The sequence below is a fragment of the Penicillium citrinum genome (assembly GCF_028827155.1).
Source record: "Penicillium citrinum strain IBT 23319 chromosome Unknown utg000006l:1.0-3011923.0:1.0-3012962.0, whole genome shotgun sequence".
NCBI lineage: Eukaryota > Fungi > Ascomycota > Eurotiomycetes > Eurotiales > Aspergillaceae > Penicillium > Penicillium citrinum.
This window is the reverse complement of record NW_026622691.1, coordinates 2,466,270-2,491,435: the sequence shown is the minus strand read 5'-3', so window position 1 is coordinate 2,491,435 and position 25,166 is coordinate 2,466,270. Positions and strand designations below refer to the sequence as shown.

Genomic DNA, 25,166 nt, shown 5'->3' with positions numbered 1-25,166 from the left:
ATTTGGTAGTCCTCTCGCAAGTCTGCTGATTCACAGATAGTGAAGAGCAAACGAGTCAATGAAGAGTGGAGATCAGATCAAATGGCAATTAAGATAGTCGATTCTGTAACAACAAATATCTTGGCGAAGGGAGGGGCAGTCTGACCGGAGTGACAAAATGCCAGGCCAGCAACGGTGGAAAAGCAAGTAAGTAACAAAACGAAGAGAAAGCAAGCTCAAATGCATGAAGAGAAAAGGAAAAGAGGAGGGAAAAGAAGAGAAGTGCAGACGTCGCGCCAGCTAAAAACGAGAGGCTCCAACAGGGCGGAGTGTTTAAAGTTGGGGGCGAAGAGAAGCGAGTGGAGAGAAAAGGACCATGGGACAATTCAGGTACACAAAGTACCAGAGAACAGATGTATATATATGTAGTCAATGAAGAGAGCAAGGTAAAGAAGAGTTTGATTGAATTTATTTCCAGCATGTCAACCTCATTTGGACTCCTAAACACCTCGAGGCGCCTAGTACAGCCCCATATAGGTAAAGACATGAATTCAACAACAAAAAGAAAAGACACGAAAGAGACAGACCTAGGTACGTCCAGATGCGGATGGGAGAGACTCCGATAAGAAAATGAAACATAATGCACATAAGAAGAAGAAATCACCACTTGCGTTGATCCTCAAAGGACCGAGGTCATACTTGGACCTGTCCTGATCAACCAACGAATTGGACATAGAGTCAGATACACTCCCATGGACATCAAACAATACGAAAAGACAAAAGAAGAAAACCGTGAAATACATCGTGGGAGAAAGTAAAAAGGATTCACAGGGAAGTAAAGGAAAGAAAGAAGGACCACGGAGGGAGGAGATAGGATCGTTCATCAAGAGCATCATTTCATCCCAATGTACAAATAACGCTGAGAGTTGCCCAGTGGCTCGCTCCTAGACATTCTTGTAGAGAAGCAGTGGCTCGCCGACATTTTCGATCTCAGGGATAGTACACTTGAGATCAAATGCTTTGGCCAGGACAATCTTAAAAATCTATCGAATTTGTTAGCAGCCAAAAATGACAAAAAAAATTAACGGAATCAAAGACACAAGAAGAAGATATACCTTTTGAACGTTGATACTATGGCTGGTACTGCTGAAGATCAAGCTCGCTTTCATCGCCTTTGCGAAACGCTTTGCCTGGAGGGAAATTTCCTCTTGATCCTCGCGAGGGAAGTTCACAAAGTGATCATACTTGGTACCCACTAAGAAAGGAATGGCGGTCTTGTTGAAACCACGGCCTTGGCGATACCATTCTTTGATCGAATTGAGCGTGCTCTTGCGTGTCAGATCGAACATGAACAAGATAGCAACAGCATCATTGCAGACCAGTGGCAACATGTTGACGAATTCGCGCTGACCACCCAGATCCCAGATGGAGAATGTGATCTCCGTATTACGGATAGAAATGGTCTTTTCCATAAAGTTGACACCTATCACGAAATTCGTTCATTAGAGGGGCGCCAGCAAGAATCCCCGAGATTACACTTACCTAAAGTCTGGATGTAATCTTCGTCCCAGCTGCCTTCCACATACTTGACCATCAGACTGGTCTTGCCGATCTGGGCATCTCCTACCATGCCTACTTTAATCACAACACTGTTCTTTGCTGCTTGTCCTGACTGTCGCTGGGCGACCTCCGAGGGTTGTTGCTGAGAGAATCCCGGCCGCTCCGTACCACTGGAGACGCCCGAGCCAGGTCTCGAACCAGGATGAAGTTGTGGCTGCTGGTTCAAAGGAGGAGAGGAGGTAAGACGAGCTGCATGTTCCGCTTCACGGTGTTGATGATACTCAGGAGCGGCGTTGTGAAAATCAGTCGATCGGGAATGATAGTGGGCTTTAGAGTCGCTGTTATACCCGTGATCGATGACAGCACGGCTGGCGGGACGCTCTGCGACCGGCTCCTCGACATTCACACTGACAGCAGCCGGCTGCTGTTCAGGCAATTCCTCGGTTTGTTCGATGGGTTCAGGATGGGCAATAGGCTCGGGTGGGAGGTCGGAAACTGGCGCTGACGCTGGCGCTGGCGCTGACTCTTCGACCGGAACTTGCTGCGGCTCCGCGGCAGCAGGAGCCTCCGATTCTGGTTGCTGCAGCGGGTCCATGAGGATAATTTCCGGGAAAGAATCGGTCTCAAAGAAAAAGGGATGTCGCTTTTCTGCTTTTCGAGGGTGGAACCTGTTCGAAGCGCCTGTATTAGTATCTGCGGGGAAAGGAGACTCTATGATATATTACCTACCGATTCCCAAGGGGTGATTCAATCAAAGCAAGGATCAAATCTATTGTATGCAGCCGGGAAGTCCAGACGAAATCGACAATTCAATAATCTCACGCCAATCTGACGGCGTCTTTGGTTGCGCGACTCAGCAAAGAGAGGGGAGACTGGGAAGCACAGAATCGGGTAGTGCGTAAACACACACAGAGACACACATACACCGTCTGCGGACCGGCACGACAAGACAGGGCGAGGGAAAGAACAATGGAGCAAAAGTCCAGACACAAACCTAACTTGCGAAGAAAAGGGAAATCGGACGAGATGTAAACGAAGGCAAACGCAGCAAAGGGAAGCTTTGCGACTTGCACTTCTTCTCAGCTCGTCGATCTGCGCTAACTCCCAATTGAGTTTAGCGTGTTGGCAACCCAAAAGGCGGGAATTTTCGAGGGAAAAAAAAAAGTTCTTATCGGCTGGACTCTTTTCCCCTCATTCTTGGAACTTGAATATCCCGCGCTATTTGAAAGACAAATTCTTGTCTTTCTTTTAAAAGAAATCATGTCGAAGAGAGCCGCGGATGCCTCTGATGAGCAATCAACTGCTCTGAAAGCCGGCGAGCGCCCTATTGTTGATGCTACTCCGGATGAGGTGGGGGAATTCGAGGATGAGTACGAAGATGAATTCGAGAGTGAAGACGAGATTCTAGAGGCTGGTGTCGATGGTCGTCCTGATGCGGAGCGCGAGGAAGAGGAGAAGGGTATGTATTATCCTTATGTCTTGTTTTATAATTGCTGTCTGTACTAATTAGAATACAACAGAGGCTATGGAAGTCGACAAGGAAACCTTCATTCCTGGCCGCACAAAGCTCGCACCCGGCGAGACACTGTCGCCCGATCCCTCGACTTATGATATGCTTCACACGCTCACCACACCTTGGCCATGTCTATCTTTCGACATTGTGCGCGACTCGCTTGGCGACAACCGCAAGACTTTCCCCGCTACCGTCTACGCTGTCGCTGGAACTCAGGCTGAAGGAAGCCGCGCCAAGGATAACGAATTGATGGTTCTCAAGATGAGTGGATTGAGTAAGATGGAAAAAGAAGGCGAGGATGAGGACAGCGACTCCGACTCGGATGATGACATGGGCGAACCTATTCTCGAACACAAGTCGATTCCCCTCGGCTCGACGACCAACCGTATTCGCGCCCACCAGACACCTTCTCAGTCGGCGGACTATTCGAAGCCCCCGCAAACTCTGACAGCTACTATGCTTGAGAACTCGCAAGTTCTGATCCACGATGTCACACCTTACCTTTCCAGCTTCGACGTGCCTGGCACTATCCTTCCCCCCTCCGCCTCGAAACCTCTTTCTACTCTGCGCATGCACAAGTCTGAAGGATATGCTCTGGATTGGTCCCCTCTCCAACCCCTCGGCAAGCTTTTGACCGGTGATAACGACGGTCTTATCTACGCGACCTCTCGTACTGAGGGTGGCGGCTGGGTTACTGATACCCGCCCTTTCAGCGGCCACACTTCTTCCGTGGAGGAACTTCAATGGTCGCCGAACGAAAAGAACGTATTTGCTTCCGCCAGTAGTGACGGTAGTGTCAAGGTATGGGATGTGCGATCGAAGTCTCGCAAGCCTGCGGTGGATGTTCAGATCTCGAAGACGGATGTCAATGTCATGAGCTGGTCGAACCAGACATTCCACCTTCTCGCGACTGGTGCGGATGATGGACAATGGGCTGTCTGGGATCTGCGTCACTGGAAGCCGAACGCTGCGGCTCCTTCTGCTCAGATCAGTGCTTCACCCGTTGCCTCGTTCGATTTCCACAAAGAACCTGTCACTAGCATCCAGTGGCATCCGACAGATGACAGTGTTGTTGCCGTTGGCTCTGCAGACAACACGGTCACTCTGTGGGATTTGGCGGTCGAATTGGATGATGAGGAAAGTCGCCAGGCTGGAGTGGCTGACATTCCTCCACAATTGTTGTTCGTTCACTACACGGAATCGGTCAAGGAGGTGCACTGGCAAGCACAGATGCCGGGTACTCTTATGGCCACGGGTGGTAATGGCTTCAGGTATGTTTTTTTTTTTGTCTCTGCGGTGTGCGATGCGATACAACAAGTGATACTAATATTTCCTTCTACAGTGTTTTCAAAACGATCAGTGTTTAGTTCCGATAAAAGTCTTAACGTGTGATGTCCTGCTCATATACCAACCGAGTGCCAGTAGAGGTACCTGGCACAATGGAATGAATATTAGTCGCCATCGATGAATTGATGAGCGTGAACAGAAAATAATCCCTTGTTCTTCATTTCCTCATACATTTGGCGTCCTCGATAGAAATGCATTTATGATTTGTTCTGTTAGTTCAATTATCCGTAGCTACAGCTAGTCTACTCAGTTGTAACTACTAACTATAGTATACAATGTCCCCAGAGCCAATACCGCACAGCGGAAAACAATCATAACTAATTCCGCAGTCAACCTCGGCCGAGGAGTACGAGGGGGAGGGGCACAGCGCTGTATACATACTAATTTACTAATACAATTCGAAATATCACAGTGCCAGTAACAGTAATTTTAAGTATAAGTGTACTATGAACGAGAATCGAACTGTACTGTAAGCTGCAAATGCACAACATTTCAGTGCAGTAGCGTGGCAGCAAGTTCTCTTACAGGAGGAGGGTCCTCCGGACGACGCACCTACACCCTACCTTAGTACTGACTGTACTTGACCTGGTTATAACTCAGTCTGCATGAGACTAACCCAGCCCGGTAAGCGTGAGAAAGTAACTGAATCCAGATGCAGTGGGACATCAAGGGCCGTGCCAGATCGTCGTGCGCCATTTGGCTCGGCGCCGTCGTGGGCCCGACTCGGGTGCGACTTAGCGGTTGATTCTCTGATTGTATTACACTGGGCTGTAAATACATACTGTACTTACAGTATGTAGTAACTAATACATAGCAATTGTTAATGGGTATTGAAAAGGGTACAGAAAATTTGAGAGTGTGTGGCGATGTGTTGAGGTGCTGATGATCCGCTCGTGTCTGTGCGAGTTCCAGGAACACTGGAACTGGAACTCAACTGAACTGAACGTCGAAGTGAAGCTTCGCTGAATTAACAAGCCGACGAGAGACCGTGGAACAAGTGGATTCGAAAGGGTATGACATGCATGGATTTGGCATTTACAATTACTATTCGAGTGGTCTGAGTACTCTTCGTACGGAGTCCTCCATACAGGATTTGTTGTTTGCCTGGTGCGCATCTTCGATCATCGGGCATTCATTGACAATAGTTAGTCGAGTTGCCTGTCATACTGGGTATTCTTCAATTTTTCACGCAAGGTACCGTCTGCAGTGTACTTACAGAATGACTATAGTAGACTGGATGGTTATGTACAAGTACCTATAGGAAGTAACTACTGTCCTATCTCGAATGAGATTATCTATTGGTACACACAATACGGTACATACTGTCTCGTCCACGGAGAAAGCTACATCCGACTTCTGTACAGTAAAATCACTACTGCATGACGAGAAAACCGGGCAATCACATCAGATCTAGCCGCTGCACGTTCCATGGAGATCCTGCACTACCACCGAGTAGAGTTTGGCGATTGTCCATCGGCATTTCTCCGGTGAATCCTTGGGGCCACCCTTAGCTGACTACATACATACGACCCTCGGTATATTCTCCAGCCACTTAGTGATCACGTAAGTAACACTACGCACTATGTACTGTATGTATGGAGTGGTACTCCGTACACATTTCCGTGCTCAGAGCAAATAATGTCGCGATATCTAGATCAGGACACCGAGCTGAGAGAGAGATGGAACCAGGCAACTTTCTTATCGGGAACTGCCGGTTGGGAATAGTTAGATCCACTTGGTGCGTTTGGGGATGCGCTGATGCTCGTTCCTAATTATAAGTTCTTCACAAATACTCCGTACTCCGTAGCGCTGCTAACTGGAGCTCTACAGAGTACATATGTACACACTGCGTACAGTATGGTTTGCGCAGATCCACTGACAGGGCATGGCTGGTATGGAACAGGAAGGTTGCCACTGATAACCATGAGCAGGGTGGCATTCAATAGAACTTAAGATGGCTCGATTGGCCGTATGATCGCTCTTAGTACGAAGTTTACAAATACATCCGCAACCTATCCACAATGTACTGTACAGTATGTACTATGTACGTTGAGAGTTGCAAGTTGATCGTCGCGCAGGGACTCGGATGCGGGAGCTAGGACCAGCGCCTGAACTAAGGATAACTGGCGAGTCATGAACGACGTCCATATGCACCCTCACATCATCGCATTCTGTATTTTACTGGCATTGGAGCTTCGTTTATATTCCGTACGATAATCATTGTTTTCTTTTCTTTTCTTTTTGTTTTCAAATTGAGTAATCAGTCTTCTCTTTCAGGTGGCTGATCAATAATATGTACTAGACTAACTATACTACAGTATGTATTATCGAGCATGCACCATCTCTACTCTGTACATACATAGTAGTATAGGTGAATGGCTACTGAATAAATGGAACAGTGATCTTTTAATTCCCAGAAGAGAAATCCACACGAAAGCCAATCGATTAATAAATCAAAAGGTAACATCGCAGTCTCCACTCCCAAGGCCATCTAGACTCCACGAATAGCGCGCGTTTCAAGTTAAGGCTGGCCAGTTGAATGTCTTTGATACTCGGCACTACCAGCTCACAAGAATGCCGGTTTTTGTCATCTCCAGCCACAGTTATAAGCGCATCACAGTATCGCTGTTGATGACAGTGTAATAAATTGCGATGTATCTAAATATCAAGTTAAGATAATTCTGTATACAGCGAAAAGTAAGCAGTACAGGAGATACCGCAAATAAAAATAAAAGAATACAAATAAGATAGTAAAGTGGACGTGAACAAATGTTCCTCTTGCGTGGTATTCGCGGATCATCGTCTTAGCCTGACAGGAGTGGGATCCTCCTGAATCCACCCCTGCCGCAGTGGGACGCGGGCCTTGGTCGTTATCGTGGACCGTGACGAATAACATCGAAGAGATTGCAGCAACTCGATTACAAGATCCTCAGATTCGGACTAAACACAGAGTACTTACTGCGCACTATGTCATGGCTGTTGAGCTCATTGATCCGATGTCAGGGGAAGTGCATGGCATGGTATTCTTCACGCAGACACTTCCTTGTTAAGTTAGCTTGAATTGACAAAAAAAGGTGAATAGACGGCACGGCGTAAAGTCCGATCATCGAGGACTAATATCCGAGCCGCGCACTTGATGCCATCGTGCACAAGCGGCGAGCACAGGCCATGGGACGATCAGCCAGACGGGGAGATGCTTGCGTCGGAGATTTAATTGTGGTAAAAATCACCCCACGGAATGACCAGGGATTTCATAGATTAGAAAGAGATAATTCTCTGAGCTGTCTAACGGTTGGTTGTACTAATACACACCGTGTATGGTTACGCAAGAACGATAGATTCATTTACTAGAATAAATGTGAGAGCACTAGTTTTACGGAGCACCTGGAGGACTTTTTTACTAAGGAGATGTTGTTGTATCTTCAACCTACTATAGTAAGTACTAAAGTACGAAGTAGTCAGAGTCCAGACACTAAATTACAGGTTGACTCTATGCTTTTGGTCAGTGCTCTAATTTACAGACTCGGTGGATTCCTCGGAAGTGGATGGTGTCCGTAGCGTCGAATGGAACGCCTCGTGGTTTAAAAGGGTTAGTGTCTGCGCTCACGAGGGATTGACTTCTCTTGGACCTGCATGGCTGTACGGAGTATTGAAAGAAAGAAGTAAATTCGCGAAAAAAAAAAAAGATAGCAAATAGACTAAACAGATTAAAGAGATTTTAATAATGTACTATGTATTCAATTGTTGCATTGTACGGAAGTATCCCTGCAGGTGGGATACTATATTTGCACAATTCATACCCGTAACCTTTGGAAGTTGCACCATCGAATAAATTCTTTTATTCAAGGATGATATAGATGACTAGGGACAGACATGCCAATTAGCAGTACCAATGAAGACACTTTATCTCAGACACTGTGGTTTGGGCAAACAATCCAGAGTATAGCCAACTTGGATAAATCACTCAACATACTCTCTATCGCTCGATTCTCCCGTCTCTCACCTGGATGGACAATGGATTAACAAGCAAGCATTATGCTGAGCCCTCCTTGACCCAGTGGCTTGCCGAGCAACCGTTTCATTTGCCTGATTCGACTCACCTCGGGTCACCTGCAGCACTCAAAGACTCGCCCTAGTGGCTAGTTCGAGTTAGCGCGCATGGGCACGTCTGGGGATTCTGCAAACGAGCTGTCCGTGCGAGGGTTGAAGCAGAGCGGGATTAGCGCAAGGAAAATCAGGTCGACGTGGGATCAACATGGTCAGTACAGTATGCAGTTGTACATAGACAAAACTTACTCTCAAAGCCTCATACTCTGATTCAATTCACCATAATCTAGGGACGGCTCGCAAGTCTGTCGGTACCATGTCACGCCGTGCCAAAAATTCAAGACACTTCTCTCCACAGGCACGACTGGTACACACTTGGCTCCGCGAGGATCCGGGAATTCCAAGACTGACAAGACGAATCACACGGGGGGGATCGTCACGCACCGGCACCCCCAGATCCAGCCGCATACCTCGATCCGTCGCTAGGCCGCGCCAATAGATGATCCCAATCAATTATTGGGGCTTCAGTCCAAATATCCGGAGTACTGGCGTGTACACACACCCAAACTTAAAAACCAAGGCTGCAACGTGCATTGAATGTTGAGCGGGTGGAATTCTAGAAAGTTTGGATCCGGGGTCAGCTCCATCCATCCATCCATTCCATTCCAGTCTTTTAGGCGCAGAATCGTGAGAGCATCAACAAAGGGATGTCTCTTTGCCACGCTCCACGAGTGAGACCATGTGCGCAGGAACCGAAGGATGCCAACCACGGCACCAGCAGCAGCAGCGCCTCGACTGCTTAAAACTGCGTCAAACGTAAGTACAGTTTGGCAGTACATACTGTAGTGTGTATACTGCGGACTGTAAGGAGGATCCCCCACACGAACCCTTTTGGTCACAGCGTCTGTCCCCCACAAAAATGGCGCATGTCCTCTTAATTGGGGGACTCCTTTGCGGATGAATCCGCCCAAACAGCTCGGCCCCCAGCCTCGTAAGTGGATCTGATGGATACCTGGCCACATCATAGGTGTCCAGTGATGTCGAGCGATGGACAAGTTTCCGGGTTCCAGTCTGGACAGGTCCCAGCGTTTCAAGTAATTCAAGTATTCGGTCCAGTGCGATCCATTTCAATGGTGGCTTTGCCTTTGCCTTTTTGCCCCTTAGCCTAGTCAAAGACTAGCCACAGAATCTATGGTTTGTAATGTAGCATGTACGGGAGTAGACTAGACTAGACTGCGTCGAGTACCGTACGATACGGCCGTTTCTCGCCGATCTGGTCACGAGGAACGCAACTCGTATGGTGGTGGCAGGACGAATGGCGAGGCAGCCCCACTGCAGGCTAATGCAGCTGGCATCCGTGGTAGAGTACAGTATACATTGTACTGTGCTTTAGACAGTGTGTGAATATGAGTTGATCTCATCTCTAATTTTTGATGTGCTAGCAGAACTTCGCATCTACAACTATGTTGTTTAGTTCGCAATCTGTTTAATCTCCACCTCATCATGCTACTCTGTACGGAGTACTGTAGGTAGGATTTCTAAGCTATGATACGAGTTGCTAGTATGTAGGCCAGTGCGTGCGCCCAAGATTGGTCTACGCCGGATTCGGTATCACCCTGGGTAATCGCAGAGCCGTGATTGGTAGTATCTGCCGCTGGGTCCACTCTGGGGAACCGGTATTAAAACGGTCACAATACAAACCGGCTCGAGGTGCCTCAAGTACATCCAATTCGATACTTGCATACAGTAGTAGAGTCTAGTATGTTGGGAAAGTACTGGACAAAGTAACACGATAATGCCAGATAATGTCAGAACATGTACTCTGTATTGTATTGTGCGTGGCGCGTGGCTACTGTCAAACAGGTTCCCGAGTACCCTCCAACATGCAGGGCCACCTGCATTAACTCTGGTACATACCACCCACAGCAGACAGTATTCCCACCCACCATCCACAGTACTTCCACCACCGGCGTTTGTACTCAAAGGCCCCAGGTACCTCCGTCTTCTCCCAAAGTCAAAAGGTTGAGAGGCAACTTTCGATCAACTTCAACCTTCTCTCCTTTCATCCATCTTCCTCTTCCCGCTTCCCAAACTTCCTTCCCCGTCGACACCGCTCCGTCTTTCCCTGATTTCTATTCCTCAACTTCTTCCGACGGTGTTGCGCCCCATTCTCATCGACTTCTTATCTGCAATTGCCCGCTATCTCGGTTATCTCCGGCTTATCCTACCGTCCATGCTGCTTCGTTCGCAGACCTGCTGCCTCGAAGCTTGAGAATTCTCTCTCTCGAATCACCTCTTTCATGTAAGTGACTTCTATATTTCCATTTTTTATCTCGCCGGAGAATCATTTCAACTCGTCATGCTGTTTGAATCGGGGAGCTGATCTCTCACCTCGACCCCAAAAGACGTCAATACTAGACTCCATAACCCGCCCACCGGCCGCAGGTCCCCATATCCTGTCGATATACAAGACTACTACATCCTCTTTCCCCGTGATCCCAGCGACTTGATCCAATCAAGATACCAAGCGATATTTATTTCCCCGCAAAATCGCAGGGCAAGAGAATTTTATTGCCTCGTCAATTCTCTCTCTCTCTCTCCCCCCTCGATCAACGTGTGGTACAAGCTGGCTTGCGCTCCCTGGTGGGTCTCCTCGTTTCGCTCTCCGGCACGGTCCATGATAAGCGTCCTCGTTCCTCCCCAGGGTGACTTCAAAAACCAACCTTGGGCTTTTTCTTCATTTTATTTCGTCTGATATTACATATCATTTATTCGTCGTCATTGCCAGATCAATTGCTAATCTAATGTTGTCGAGTTGAAGAAACGTCGTTTTTGCGACTTTCTCAAGACTATTAATAACGCTCTCCGTTGTACCGCCTCGTCATCCTCCACCGAGTGACGAAAGAGTACTTCTGATTGTGTTCCGTGTCTTCTATTTCTCTCTTCTCCTCTCTTCTCCTCTATTTGAAGGTGACCAGTGTATCCTTACTCTGGTCCGAAGAGAAGCGGTGATCAATTTAGGATGCTGTTAGGTGCTATGGTCGCTCAACATCCTGATCACAGCCCCCAAATCGCAGAACTAGCCAGTATCAACGAGATTCCTGGAAACATGCCTGGTAAGTGATTTCTCCCCTTCCAATTCGACCCAAATTTCCACGCAATTCCTGGAATTCTGAACTCCCATCGGTAGCTCCAACAAAGGAGAACAAAAAGGCCGAGACCAATGGTCAAGCTGCTGCCAATGGCAATATCCCACCTCCTAAAACAGATAAACCGAGACCCCACGTCTGTACCACTTGCGGTCGCTCATTCGCGCGATTGGAGCACTTGAAGCGCCATGAGCGTTCCCACACCAAGGAAAAGCCGTTTGAATGTCCTGATTGTGCACGATGCTTCGCCCGCCGGGACCTCTTGCTGCGACACCAGCAGAAGCTCCACATGACCACAACCCCATCCTCGCGACCTAGAAATGCTCGTCGTGAAAGTACTGGTGCTGCCCCGCCTGGTGCTGGGGCCAATCGTGTGAGGAAGAATTCCATCGCTAACAATTCATCATCAATGCGCCCTAGAGCCAACACCATCAGTCATATTGGTGGATCTGCCTTGGGCATGGCCGAGGGTGCTAATCCATCCTCCGCGCCCAGCCAATCGGGTCATGCATACCACCCCAGTTTAGGATCATCGGTCGGGTCAAGCATTGACTACAGAGGGTATAGTTCAGGACACCCTCCAGTGAATGGATTGGCTAAGCTCGAGACGTCCGGGCTTCCTATGGACATGTCTGGCAGCCTTCGGACTGCCCCCGTCTATGGAAGCTTCGACATGGGTATTGATGGTATGTTGATGGGTCATGGCAGCACAATCAATCCGGCACAACTTCACTTTGCAGGTTCCCCCCAAGGTTACGGTGACACTCCGTCTTCTCCATTCGGTCACAATGCCCACGGAATGCAGCACCCGACAGATCCAATGATGGAAGAGGACATGAATTTTGACTGGATGAACGGCTTCGATGCGGCCGTCGCTCTTGGAAACGGTAATGACTCGGTCATTGACGAGTCATCGCCGTCAGCTATGAGTACAGGTAGCCAAAGTGGCATCAGCGAAGCCATGCTGGATGGCCCTAACCGTATCCCCATTTCTAACGGCTGGCATAACCCATTCCCCGCGCATGCTGCCGCAGCAAACCAATTTGCGCTTGACTTTTCCCCCAACACCTTGAACGAGTTGGGAATTCCCCCCAGAGACAGTGTCGCCAAAATCACTAATGGCACAGAATCCATTTGCTGAGACCTATGCCACTCCTCCCTCCATGACCTCGGTCGGCCAGCCCATCGTGGGAGGACATTCGCAGAGTATGTTTCCATCCTCAACAAGCGGAGAATCTCCTAATCCTCTCAACGTTCCTTTCCCGAATAGTGCCTTTCGAAGTCAACATTCCCCAGTCTCAACGGATACATTTACAGACTCCACACGACAGGCTCTATTAGCGAGCATGTCGCAACCCACTGGCTTCAATCACCGCAAGTATTCCCAACCCGCGAGCGGCCTCCTGAACAGTCGTGAGTTGTTTGCTCGCTCCAACGGTTTCAACAGCACCGGTCAATTACCAAGCACTTCGGATATGCAGCGGTACATCTCAGCCTACATCACCTACTTTCATCCCCATATGCCTTTTCTCCACATTCCGACCCTCAATTTCCAAGCGCCAGAGTACACCAACAACTTGCGCACTCCAAGTGGACATCTTAATCTCAGCTCCACCGGCGTTGCAGGCGGTGGTGGCTGTCTGATTCTCTCGATGGCCGCCATCGGCGCTCTTTACGAATACGACCCCGCTGCTTCCAAGGATTTGTTCGAAGCTGCCAAAAAGATGATTCAATTATATCTCGAAGAACGACGGAAAGCCGACATGTCTGCCGCGCTTAGTCGATCAAGTTCCCATCGAGATAGTTCAGTGCATAATACTCCGCTCTGGCTAGTACAAGCGATGCTTCTCAACGTGATCTACGGCCACACTTGTGGTGACAAGACCTCCGCAGATATTGCTAGTACACATTGCGCTGCGCTGGTCAGCTTGGCGCGGGCAGCGGAGTTGACGCATCACCTAGATCCGAAGAACCTGCCACAGGATCATCTCAATGCAAACTACAATACAGCTGATTCAGATACTACCGACAACGAGAACTGGATGTCATCTTCTTACAGTCAACCAAGGGAGAGACGTGAGTGGTTAAATTGGAAAGTAGTGGAGGAACGTAAACGAACTCTTTATGCAATTTTCGTTCTCTCCAGCTTCCTTGTTTCCGCATACAACCACGCGCCTGCTCTGACAAATTCCGAAATTCGCCTCGACCTCCCCTGTGAAGAGGATCTATGGGCTGCCGAATCGCCTCAAGCATGGAAGAAGATGGGAGGACACACGTCTACGCTACAAAGTGTATCCTTCTCTTCTGCCCTCACCTCCCTCTTGACCGCCAGCCAGCGAGAGCAACAGCAACAATCATCGAATTTATTTTTCAGCGAGGACCCTTCAAACCCGGAGAATCGACCTAGTACCTTCGGCTGCCTTGTTTTGATCTACTCTTTACACAACTATATTTGGGAAACCCGCCAACGGCACATGGGCCGTCAATGGACCGCCCAGGAAACCGAGGCCATGCAGTCGCATATTGAACCGGCTCTACGAGCGTGGCAAGCAGCTTGGGCAGGGAACCCTGTCCATAGTCTGGAACGACCCAACCCTTTTGGCGCGGGACCGTTGTCAGCGGATAGTATTCCTCTGCTAGATTTAGCGTACGTGCGACTCTTTGTCAATCTTGGTCGAACAAAGGAGGCTTTCTGGCAACGTGACTGGAATGGCATGGCAGATGAGCTTGCTCGAGGTGCCGAAGTCTTTCATCAGGTCGATACTACGATGAGCGATGCAGTTGATTCGGCACTCGGTCCATTGGATCGACGTGAGTCAATTAATGACCTCGGAGTAGGCGATCTAGCTATCTCGCAGACACCAACCCAAGAGCAACCTATGCAGACGCTCTCAGGCATGTACAAGACAGGCCAGTCTAAACGAGAAAAGCACCTTCGTAAAGCAGCCTTTTATGCCGCCGACTCCATCTCCATGTCCGATCGCCTTGGCAATACTTTTGCAGAGTTCTCATCCCGGGAACTCCCCATCCAGTGCGCGATGTGTGCTTTCGACTGTGCACAGGTCCTCGCAGAGTGGATCACAACCGTTCAAGAACGAGTTGGTCCGTACCTCGGAATTCTGGGTCGTGAGGAAGTAGACCTTACCCAGGTTCCGGGGTGATGTTGCTCGAAGATGAAGATTCCAAGTTGGTGGATAAGATCAAGGAGATCTTGAATAGCATTGAAACGAAGATGCGGTGTCAAGTGCAGAATAGCAATTCCATGTCTGCTCTCAGCGTGATGCAGCGATTGCCCAGTGTGGTGGAGGGCGGATACGGGTGTAAAATATTGATTGCGACAGCGAGCCTATTGGATCGGGCTGCTGTCTGGCCAGGTAAGAATCTACCTTTCGCCATTTCGGCATGTTTGATTTTTTTTTACTTTATTAACGTTATCCAGTGACGAAATTAATGGCCCGCTCTTTAGAAGCACAGGCTATGCGAATGAAAGAGCGAGCCGAACACTCCGTTATGATGACCACCTAATGACTTCTCATGTGCCTTGGAACCCAGACGCAAATCAAATCCGACTCGTGATAAAAATCCGAGGTATCCTTATATACTCTACGACCAGATGTCTCTTGCACCTGATTTCCGACTTGATAACTTGGTACTCTACTCCCCCGGCTTCAATTTCAATACCCCGATCGAAACTGTGATAGACAAATGCCATGCCACGATTGCCTTTACTGTGTTACTCCGGCCTACGATGTTCCCTAGCGTTGATTGATCTTTTATATTTTGTATCTGTTATTTTATTTTTCTCTCTTTTTTTTTCGTCCTAAATGGATGGGATGGTGATGTGCCGTGGTGATTCCCTGTGAAGTCTTGCTGGGGATTCAAATGCCAAGTGTATTGTGATTGAATTGTCGGAGTTATCTGGGCTATCTTTTCAACCATTTTACTATTTGACTTCTCTTCTCTTTGATCTGTCTATGTTTAACTACTTTGCTTTATTCATGTGAATATCATTGAACTTGAGTATGTTTTCTCTCTACGTTTACGTAGAAATTAAGGCGTCTCATTATGAGGAAGACGTGGATCTACACTTTTTTCCCTTTCCACCTGGAGGGCACCGAGTTTCCACCAATGCTGCTACTCCAACAAGTTATAGTTAATAGTCAAAAGCTATTTACGGGCGTAAATTGCTTATAGTCTGTTACTTATGTGCCTATATATCATTCCGTATAGGCCATACTCTGTAGTGTACAGTATATGATAGAACACATCATATCTCTGAGGATGAATTTTATTATGGATACTTTGTCCGTGACTATTCCTGTGTCTCAGGAATGATCGCCATTGCTCTGCCATTTCGTCCCAATGCCATAACTACACTGCTGGAGTATAGTTCGTCAGGCTAGATGCTACCATGGATAAGCTCATGTTATGGAAAAAGCTAGGTTTTGAGCCACTTTTTATTGGGACATTAGAGATCCGTTGTTAACAGTGTCTTCCAAGGAAAGCTGCCTCGGATGAGGAGCATGGCGATGTCACGTATATGGGGCTCGCTAAATTCAGCCAGAACTTCATATATAATAAGGTTTGTATACTTTGTCTTCAGGAGGTAGTATTGTCACGCAATTTTTCAGCTGTTCGTGATGCGCTCAGTTCTTTGACAAAGTATTCGAGCGTTCTAAAAATGGTACGAAACCTTTGTGAGGAATAGTGCATTGCGTTCATTGGTAGCTTGGGTCAGTAATCAAACCCCCGGCTCTCATATAAACAATGAATACAAAAGTTGAATTCTTGTTTCTGTCGGTGGTTTGTATTCCAGTTCACATTGTTCTGCAGGGCGTTTAGTCAATCATTGGTGTACCACACTGAACCTGAAGGACTTCACATACTCCCGTTTTAGTACTAGTCATATAGCCTCGGATAGACCAAGTGGTAGTAATAACCCGCCTCTTTGATGTTGTATTATGACTGGCATCTCTAATACAAAGGTGACTTTAAGCCCTATCAAGTTTGAAGTACCATCTCTTTCAAGTTCATGTTTTCAAAGCATCAGAACCATAAGTATGCTTCTGATGCTTTGTATAGCCTCACGACCGAACTCATTGGATGACTCGATATTATTTACCTTGGCATACTCATTATTCAACTTTTCATCCAATAAAAAGGCTAGGTCTACTTCTCTTCAACGCTCTTCCATGGCTCATCTCCTTGAAGAATCCAATGTGTGGCATCTACTCTTTGATAGATTCGGCCTAAAGATAAAGAATTGCATATAAATTATCATCTAATGCTTTGAGTATAGGATTGATTCATGGTAGACTTTGGGGCTATTTTCGCACTCCTTTTGATAAAATATGTCTTTTACATCGAAGAAAAAAAAAGTTATTAAAGCCAGCCCTATTCGAGAAGAGTGCGTTCAAAGACATGAATCAAAACCTATCGAGTCACTATATACTCGCACTTCTCGAGATTTCTGAACGATAAATGACATCAAGCACTCCATCTATACCCTTGAACCAAAATATAGTCCGAAGGATATAGTCTTGATAAGCAATAGCAATAGGTATTGCTAGTACTAGCGACATTTCATCATGGCTCAATTTCACGAGCTTCCCCCGGAGGTCTGGACTGTTATCATAGAGTTCGTCTTTAAAATGAGAAAACACAAGCATCTCCATGGTCTCGTCCTAATTTTCATGGGGGCACTAGGGCCAAGAGTAGGGGCAAAGGCTCAAGCTGGATATACTAGAAGACAGAGATTTCTGTTCCACATGGAATGGGCTGAACGTCATCCCTTAACCCAGCAAATAGCTGAAGACAGGGCAAGGGCATCGGCGGTCAGTGGATATATTACAGACCTCAACAATAGAATTCTTGCACATCCTGGTGGCCCAAATGATCCGACAATTGCACCTTTGCATGCTGAATTGGTCGCCCGACACGCTGAACTGGTTGCACATCAAAACTTTCTTCAAGGCATAGGACCATTTCCTGTTAATCCTGTACCAGGATGTAATCCGAATTCCGTACCATATCCGCCTCTCACTGGCAAGCCATGTGCAATTGCGAAGATTTTCAATAAGGGTTGCTACGAATGTTTTACATTTGTATTTCGCTCGGTAGGCTCTCCTCTGAACATTGGCGCGTATACTGAAAGAGGAAAGAGCTATTTTGCTTTATGCTCTGAAGTGCCTGATCCAGCGACTAGAGAATTTATGTTAACTTTGATGGTGGAATTTTCTACTCTGTCGGACCTTTTGAGCGTTGAACAGATACACATGCATGACCCTGATGATGGCGAATACGTTAATGTACTTCATACCATTGGTGATTCGGCAGCTGTCAGAGATACCTGGATAGATCGAATGCACGAGTTAACAGTGAGACCTCCTCCGGGGATTTTACCATTGCCACTACCACTAGGTATGACGCGTGCGGACATATTAGAGCAATCTGAAGGTTGTGAATACTGGGTCCGTCATATGGATTATGTTCATTATTTACGGGCTCATGAGGTAGGGTTGATGTTTTGCGATTTATTCAGCGTAGCGAACAGTACCTCAAGTTGGTATGAAGTCTTGGAACGTCCGCAAACGAACGATACCACTCTCATTCTTACTCATATGTGCAATAATTCTGGAGATGGGATCCGTACTCTTGTTCCTACAAATACTCAACTGCAATCTGCACACCCCGGAGGCAATTTGAGTGTTGGCTCTCTAGTTAATCCATGGTTTATGGCTATATGGAGGAATCAAAGAGCACACGCAAGGCTTATAGCCGTTGCACCGAATATACGACCAGCTCAACTATGTGTAATTTCACAGGTCACCGGGAACCAAAACTGGCGAGTTTTGATTGGATATGCGGCAATTCAACACATGAATGTTGACGGAGTAGGGATGCTTGGAGATTGGGCTGATCGGGCTCGAGTGGATTTGACACGGAACCGAATGCACTCTGAGATCATTGATTTAATTACTGAAGTTTATTATACATATTCAGATTATATCACGGAAATTGAGGATCGATATGATGCGATCATGCTCGATGGAGCACCGGCACCAGTATTACCTCCAGGAATGAATCTACAGCAGGCTATGACTGCAGAGATAATGGCAAGACAAGGCCCTGCTCTGAATATGCTTGATGTACTTATGAACAGGACTATCCTATACCAGGCGCAGGTGGATCCTACTTCACAAGCTTATAATATGACTCTAGTTGACACGCCGGAATTCACAACCTACATTCGCACTACAATAGAAAGATGGCATAGATCGAGAGAGACGCCACACAGGGAAGCCAGACCATTGCTCAATCGAGTTCTCGGCAGGTCTGCAAGAATTACTCGGCGCCGGGGTTGATTGCTAGGTTGTACTGCAGTATTACTACGAGTTGTACTTGGAGTAGTTCTGCAGGTACACAGTATGATGTGTCTGTATCCGTCTTTGATACTCGTCTATTTGCGAATTGGGGGGTGGGGGGTTTTCAATGATTTTCTGTTGAGCCGAGCTATTTTGCTTTCTTTTATTCAATTACTAGATCTGGAGTATGTAGCGAATGGGATTTTAAATCATCTATAAATGTGCATATAATTCCGTACTAGTATCAGCATCCATGCTGATACTAGTAACTATGCGCAATGAGTAGGTACTCACCAGTAAATACATACTACTATTTCTACCTTGACTAGTTTTCTAGTGTTTAATATTTGACTGAATGCCGAATTGCTTGTACAACTTGGGCTTCAATTCCAACTACTCCTTTTTCATCAAAATTCCGATATTCCAATACAGCCAGTAGATGATGTAATAGCACTGCTTGACCATACTATGGCCATAAGTATAAACAACTTGCCCTAACTACAGTAATTATTATTCATTACTACTATCTAGTAGATAGTAAACCATCAGTAGTTGTACACTCGTAAATACATATATCTAACATCACATCCATTGATATCTCTCTCTACTACACACTGCAGAGTTGTATAATGGGCTCTGCCAAGACTGGATGTCTTCTGGTTTGCTGAGGCCAAAGTGGAGTTCGACGGAAAAAGGGGAATTTCTCGAGGAAAAAAATAGTTGCGAGCTTCACCTCCGTCGTACGAATACGAGTGGAACGTCAGGGACGAGGTTTCTCTTCGGTCCTTTTCTTTTTTCGTTCCCTTTTGCATCCTTCTTCTTCATCCTTATTGTCTATTTGAAAGCTGTTCGTGTTGAACTTGGAATTTGTGCACGTGAGCGTCTGGCCAAAAGTTCCCCGGTGACGTCTCTCTCTCTTTATTCCTCGTTCCTCCATCATCGCACATCATGGTTCGTCCTCGTGGAGGCTCAAGTCTCGGGGTGGACATTCGTGGCGATACTAGTGCGCCCGCGATGTCCACCATGAATGAAGTCAGTCCGATTGAGCCCACTTCGCCCGATCTCAGCAAGGTATGTTATCCCCGCGTGGCGCCCGCGTCTGCGCCCGCAGCAGCAGCAGCAGCAGAATTCACAATGCAAAGGGAACTATAGCTGATCGATGTATATTACAGCAATTGGATTCGCAGGCTCAGGCCCAGGCTCAAGATAAGTCTGGCAAACCTCATTCGAAGCGTCGTCGCACTCGCTCGTACCTTCATCGTTTCGCCGATACCTGTCTGAAGTACACCTGGCTACTCCCTCTACTCATCATGATCTTCTTGCTGTCACTTTACGCCGTCAATCCGACTCCATCCAATCCCATGCACAGCGCTATATTCCTTTCCTACCCGCAACCACCCAAGACTCCCGGTGGCCCCATCATGTACGGAAAGGGTAAGAAGGATATTGCCTTTGTCGCGTTCTACACCATCGTCTTGTCCTTCACTCGCGAATTCATGATGCAGCAAGTTATTCGTCCATTGGCCAAATTCTGCGGTATCAAGGGCCGAGGTAAAACCGCCCGGTTCATGGAGCAGGTTTACACGGCTTTCTATTTCGGCATCTTCGGTCCTTTTGGTCTGTATGTCATGAAGCGCTCAACTCTTTGGTACTTCGATACTACCGCTATGTTTGAGGGTTTCCCGCATCGTGAGCATGAGGCATGCTTCAAAGCCTACTATCTTCTTGAAGCTAGTTATTGGGCGCAGCAGGCGATTGTCCTGATGCTGCAGCTGGAGAAGCCCCGTAAGGATTTCAAGGAGCTGGTTGGACATCACATCATTACTCTTGCTCTTATCGGCCTGAGTTATCGGTTCCATTTCACCTATATGGGCTTGGCTGTGTACATCACCCATGATATCTCCGACTTCTTCCTTGCGGTATGTGTCTCGTGTGCAACAAATTGACATTACTATTCAAAGAAGACTTGCTAATTATCTGGCAGACCTCCAAAACGCTGAATTACCTCGATGCATACATTACCGCACCCTATTTTGGCACTTTTGTCGGAGTATGGATCTACCTGCGTCACTATATCAACCTGAAAATCCTCTGGGCCGTCCTGACCGAGTTCCGCACGGTTGGACCTTTCGAGCTGAACTGGGAGACACAGCAGTACAAGTGCTGGATCAGTCAATACATTACTTTCGGCCTCCTTGCCAGTCTTCAAGCCGTCAATCTGTTCTGGCTTTTCCTGATCCTGCGCATCCTAGCCAACTACATCTTCAACAGCGTGGCCAAGGATGAGCGAAGTGATGATGAAGAAGAGGAGGAGATTGAGGAAGCTCAGGCTGAGGCCGAGAGCAAGGCTACTTTGGCCACTGGCGCCCAGCAGGAGAACCAAGCGCCCAAGCTGGTGGTCAACGGTGAGCCCGTTGCCGAGCAACGCGGTCCCCGGACGCGCAGCAGAAAGGCTTAAAATAGCTTTTTCGAATGAATGTCGAGGTTCATATCAGGTGCTACAATTTCTATTGATGCCCGATATCCTATACGCCAAATTTCGTTTTGTCAATCCCCGGTTCACCTTTTTTCTTTTGGCGATCGCGCATCAAGCGCCAAGCTCTGTTTATAATTACGCATGATTTATGGGCTGGATGGGATTGGATATCGGCATGGTGTTTGCTCGAGCGAGTCGTTTCTCTGAAAAACGACCTACTCTTTTCCTGTGATTGATGCATTGGGTTTTGGGGAGGTTAGGAGTGGATTTACCTTTTAATATTCGATTCGTGCACAGTCTGTTTCGACTTTTGTGTTTATCACTACACTTTTTACGCCCTTAGGGGTGGCTATTCGGACTGGATTGAGTTTCCGATTAATGCGAATGAGATGAATATACTATCTATGATTTATATGTGTACGATTGTGTAGTACGTGCTGCTATTTTATAGTATTTTCATTGCCGGTGGTATTGAGAAGGGAGCATGTCTTCGCGAAACTTGTTAAGTATTAGACTCAGAGGATATTCATGTTTACATTCGCAGTGTACTGCATTGCGCTTTAGTTGCGGTTAAGCTGAGTATATCATTAAGGCAAACAGAGAAAGAAGTAGGTACTCATTATACGCTGATCGTGATATGGCATTTGTACTAGTACATTGAGGTACATTCCCGACGCACATTCAGAGGAAAATCTACTCCTGCGACTCAGATTTTTTCTTCTCGTCTTTGTCTACCTTCTTGTCTTCCTGGGCAGATTTCTCAGATCCTTCAGACTGTTGCTGGTCGCTGGTATCCTTGTTCTCCTTGGTAGCCTGAGACTGATCAGTTACTATGTTGAATTGAATCCAGTCATTGGAATATAAACTCACCTCATTATTTCCAGACTCAGATTTCTCCTGCTTCTTAGCACCATCATCATCCTTCTTGGACTCTTCGGATGATTCTTGGGCTGGTTTCTCTGAATCCTTCTTCTCGTCTTCCTTCTCAGCGGAAGCAGCGCCATCATCGCTCTTAGATTCCTCCTTGGATTCATTGGACTCGTCGTCAGACTTCTTTTCAGACTTGGCGGGAGCAGCTTCTGCAGATGCACCCTCCTCAGCATCAGGGGTAGTTTCCTTTGCCTCGTGTTCTTCCTTATGTTCATCACCATGATCATCGTGGCCGTGGCCATGACCATGCGAGTCCTTCTCCGAAGATGGAAGTAAGAAGTAGATCATAGGTACAGTGAAAGCCGCGGAGGCAAGCATCCTATTGAGGAAATGTTAATGAAGTCCCGGGTTGTATAATTGATCCAATTGAACATACCAAGGCATATCACTCGTCGAATGATCCTCAAACCCCTTCTCACCTTTCTCACTAGAATAGAATCGACGTCCTAGAACCTGTCCCGAGCGACGGGCAATAGGAGCCGCACGGAAGGACCGTGCAGCCGAAGCAACACCGCGGAGAGAATGACGAGCAAGCACCATTGTGATAGAGGAAGGGTAAGAAGTAGAGAAGGAGGAGGATGAGAGTGAAGATGAGGAAGAGTGTGAATGGAGAATGGAGGATAGAGAATTCAAGACAGTATGATAGGGCGAGATGGAGGTGAGGGGAAAGGAGGAAAATAGAGAGGAATTGGAGAAAAGAACGGAGTAAAGAGGAGTGGCTGGTTGCTCGGACGTCGTAAGACTAGAATTCTTGTTGCTTCCGTTGGTCTGTGCGGGTGATGTAATTGCACGTCTAGTGTCGTGTAAAGTGTATATATGGACTCTGGAGGATTTTTGTACGTATTAATGTGATTGTTTGGAGCATAGAATATGAAAATGTACATTGTCAGTTGGTGTCTTACTCCCTTGTACACTCCTTTCCATTTTGATTGTCTTGATTGACTGCCAGTGGTACGATGTGGCAATTGGAGATGATCAGATTAGATTGCCCGGACTACTACTACATACCATCATACCTAGCGAGTATCATTACAGAGTACCTACTATCAAATCCGCAACGCAAGTAGACTTCATAGTATATGACTGACTACATTCATTTCTTGACCCACTTACTGTTCTTTTCATCAAGTATATTTCTACTTCCATGTTTCTATGTTATGTTAACTTCATATTATATCGACACTCATCCATTCCGCAATCGGTGAAATCAATGACGGAATGCACTACTGGACTTAGTTGAAATGATCATTCGTTAAGACCTCCTACCTGAAATTGACAACTTGAAAAGATACCAAATGCAGATTCAATTTCCACTTTCTGTATTTCACCTTTTATCTCTCTCTCCCTTTGATTTATCTTGCATTTCCCACTCTACTTTAGCCTGCCTCAGGCAGAAATTGCTTACTGTAACTACTTGCTGTTTCTGCCTGAGGCCAAGAACACGACCCCACGTTTGCCAATCGACAGTTGAGGCTCGCCCGCGCTTCGTGGATAGCTTCAATTATCTTTGTTCAACTCTCCCTCTCTCCAAGCAACCCTCTCAGTTATCTTCAGTCTACTCTCATCACGATGGCAGACCGACAGGTGACTCAACAGTCTATTTTCGGCTTGCTCTCCAAGCTGGATGACCCCGATGCCGATCTGAGATTCATGTCCTTGAATGACCTCTTCGGCATCCTCAGCAACCAGAGCTCCTCTTATCTCACCAGCGACCTCCGATCTTCTCAAAATCTTGCCGATGGTCTTCTTAAGGCATTAGATGATCAACATGGTGAAGTTCAGAACCAGGCATTGAAATGGTAGGCTACAAATCATACACCAGCTTTCCCAGCTCTCGCCTCCAGACATGCTAACCGCCGTTTGGAATAGTCTTGGTCCGCTTGCGATCCGAGTCCCCTTTGAGACACTGATGCCGCTACTTGAAAAGCTGGCCAACTTGACATCCTCCCAGACGATCGATACCTCTGTTCCCAACACCGCCCTTCGCGTCATCGTCGACACCCTCCCTCGTCCACAGGCCGGACAGCCCGCCCCTCAATCTGTGGTCTCCGCATATAATGCTGTCTCAAAAGTCCTCATCCCTAGGCTGACAGGTCCAACTCCATCAAGTTCGGGACGGCGGGGCTCCATGGTGAAGGGCATGCTCGAGAAAGATGCCGCCAAGGGATTCAGTAGTGATGCCATTGACGTTCTCATTAAGGTTGTCACTTGCTTTGGCCCGATGCTTCAAGAGCAAGAATTAGATGCCCTTCAAGAACCAGTGATGGCAATCATCCATAATGATACCGCTGGAACTGTGGTCACTAAGAGAGCTCTGGCCGCCATCTCAGCCTTGGTGCAACATTTTTCCGATCATCAGCTCAACGCATTCGTGGGCCGTCTTTCTGACACTCTCGCCTCATCCAATATCACAACTGTTCATCGTCGCCATCTCATAGCGGCTATCGGTGTCATTGCTCGAAGCGCCCCGGCTAAACTGGGCCCACACTTAGACCGTCTAGCACCATATGTCTTTGCTGCAGTAGGAGAAGACGGTGTGGGTAACTGAGCGAACCCTTGCGCTACATCACGCTGGAAGTATTCCTCATAAATAAAAGTACCAGCCTCTACTCACTGTTCCGACTAACGAACACACTCAATACCGCGCGGGTATATTCCTGGCTTTTATATCCGATGGACGCGGCATAGTGACTCGTCGCTCAAGCAGGCACCCTGGAATTCAATCTCCCCCGGATTAAGCTTGTTATTCTGGAAATATCATAGCTTACCAACTGGGACTAATCCAAGAATGAGAAATCAAA

The 25,166-nt window shown here is 47.2% G+C and overlaps 7 protein-coding genes across 7 annotated transcripts; 5 read left to right on the top strand and 2 right to left on the bottom strand.

Moving 5' to 3' along the window:
• Nucleotides 1-923: 923 nt before the first annotated feature.
• N7469_007466 (uncharacterized protein) lies at nucleotides 924-2,134 on the bottom strand (the record flags this gene model as incomplete). Its single annotated transcript, XM_056646384.1, has 3 exons — nucleotides 924-1,022; nucleotides 1,095-1,462; nucleotides 1,522-2,134. The coding sequence occupies 3 exons, from the start codon at nucleotides 2,132-2,134 to the stop codon at nucleotides 924-926; spliced, it is 1,080 nt and encodes a 359-aa protein (XP_056499825.1).
• Nucleotides 2,135-2,799: 665 nt separating this feature from the next.
• On the top strand, nucleotides 2,800-4,419 carry N7469_007465 (ribosome biosynthesis protein RRB1; the record flags this gene model as incomplete). The annotated part of the gene is made up of 3 exons (XM_056646383.1): nucleotides 2,800-2,998; nucleotides 3,060-4,323; nucleotides 4,395-4,419. The coding sequence occupies 3 exons, from the start codon at nucleotides 2,800-2,802 to the stop codon at nucleotides 4,417-4,419; spliced, it is 1,488 nt and encodes a 495-aa protein (XP_056499824.1).
• A 7,042-nt stretch (nucleotides 4,420-11,461) lies between these two features.
• Nucleotides 11,462-15,143, top strand: amdX (putative C2H2 transcription factor (AmdX)). The gene is made up of 5 exons (XM_056646382.1): nucleotides 11,462-11,562; nucleotides 11,637-12,697; nucleotides 12,723-14,697; nucleotides 14,745-14,969; nucleotides 15,035-15,143. The coding sequence occupies exons 1-5, from the start codon at nucleotides 11,469-11,471 to the stop codon at nucleotides 15,118-15,120; spliced, it is 3,441 nt and encodes a 1,146-aa protein (XP_056499823.1). The 5' UTR covers nucleotides 11,462-11,468; the 3' UTR covers nucleotides 15,121-15,143.
• Nucleotides 15,144-17,183: 2,040 nt separating this feature from the next.
• Nucleotides 17,184-18,959, top strand: N7469_007463 (uncharacterized protein; the record flags this gene model as incomplete). The annotated part of the gene is made up of 1 exon (XM_056646381.1): nucleotides 17,184-18,959. One exon carries the CDS (start codon nucleotides 17,184-17,186, stop codon nucleotides 18,957-18,959), a length of 1,776 nt encoding a protein of 591 aa, XP_056499822.1.
• A 948-nt stretch (nucleotides 18,960-19,907) lies between these two features.
• N7469_007462 (TLC domain-containing protein) lies at nucleotides 19,908-21,417 on the top strand (the record flags this gene model as incomplete). The annotated part of the gene is made up of 3 exons (XM_056646380.1): nucleotides 19,908-20,030; nucleotides 20,132-20,878; nucleotides 20,944-21,417. 3 exons carry the CDS (start codon nucleotides 19,908-19,910, stop codon nucleotides 21,415-21,417), a joined length of 1,344 nt encoding a protein of 447 aa, XP_056499821.1.
• Nucleotides 21,418-22,128: 711 nt separating this feature from the next.
• On the bottom strand, nucleotides 22,129-22,905 carry N7469_007461 (uncharacterized protein; the record flags this gene model as incomplete). Its single annotated transcript, XM_056646379.1, has 3 exons — nucleotides 22,129-22,248; nucleotides 22,306-22,684; nucleotides 22,742-22,905. The coding sequence occupies 3 exons, from the start codon at nucleotides 22,903-22,905 to the stop codon at nucleotides 22,129-22,131; spliced, it is 663 nt and encodes a 220-aa protein (XP_056499820.1).
• A 1,029-nt stretch (nucleotides 22,906-23,934) lies between these two features.
• N7469_007460 (uncharacterized protein) lies at nucleotides 23,935-24,913 on the top strand (the record flags this gene model as incomplete). Its single annotated transcript, XM_056646378.1, has 2 exons — nucleotides 23,935-24,164; nucleotides 24,235-24,913. 2 exons carry the CDS (start codon nucleotides 23,935-23,937, stop codon nucleotides 24,911-24,913), a joined length of 909 nt encoding a protein of 302 aa, XP_056499819.1.
• Between the last annotated feature and the right edge of the window lie 253 nt (nucleotides 24,914-25,166).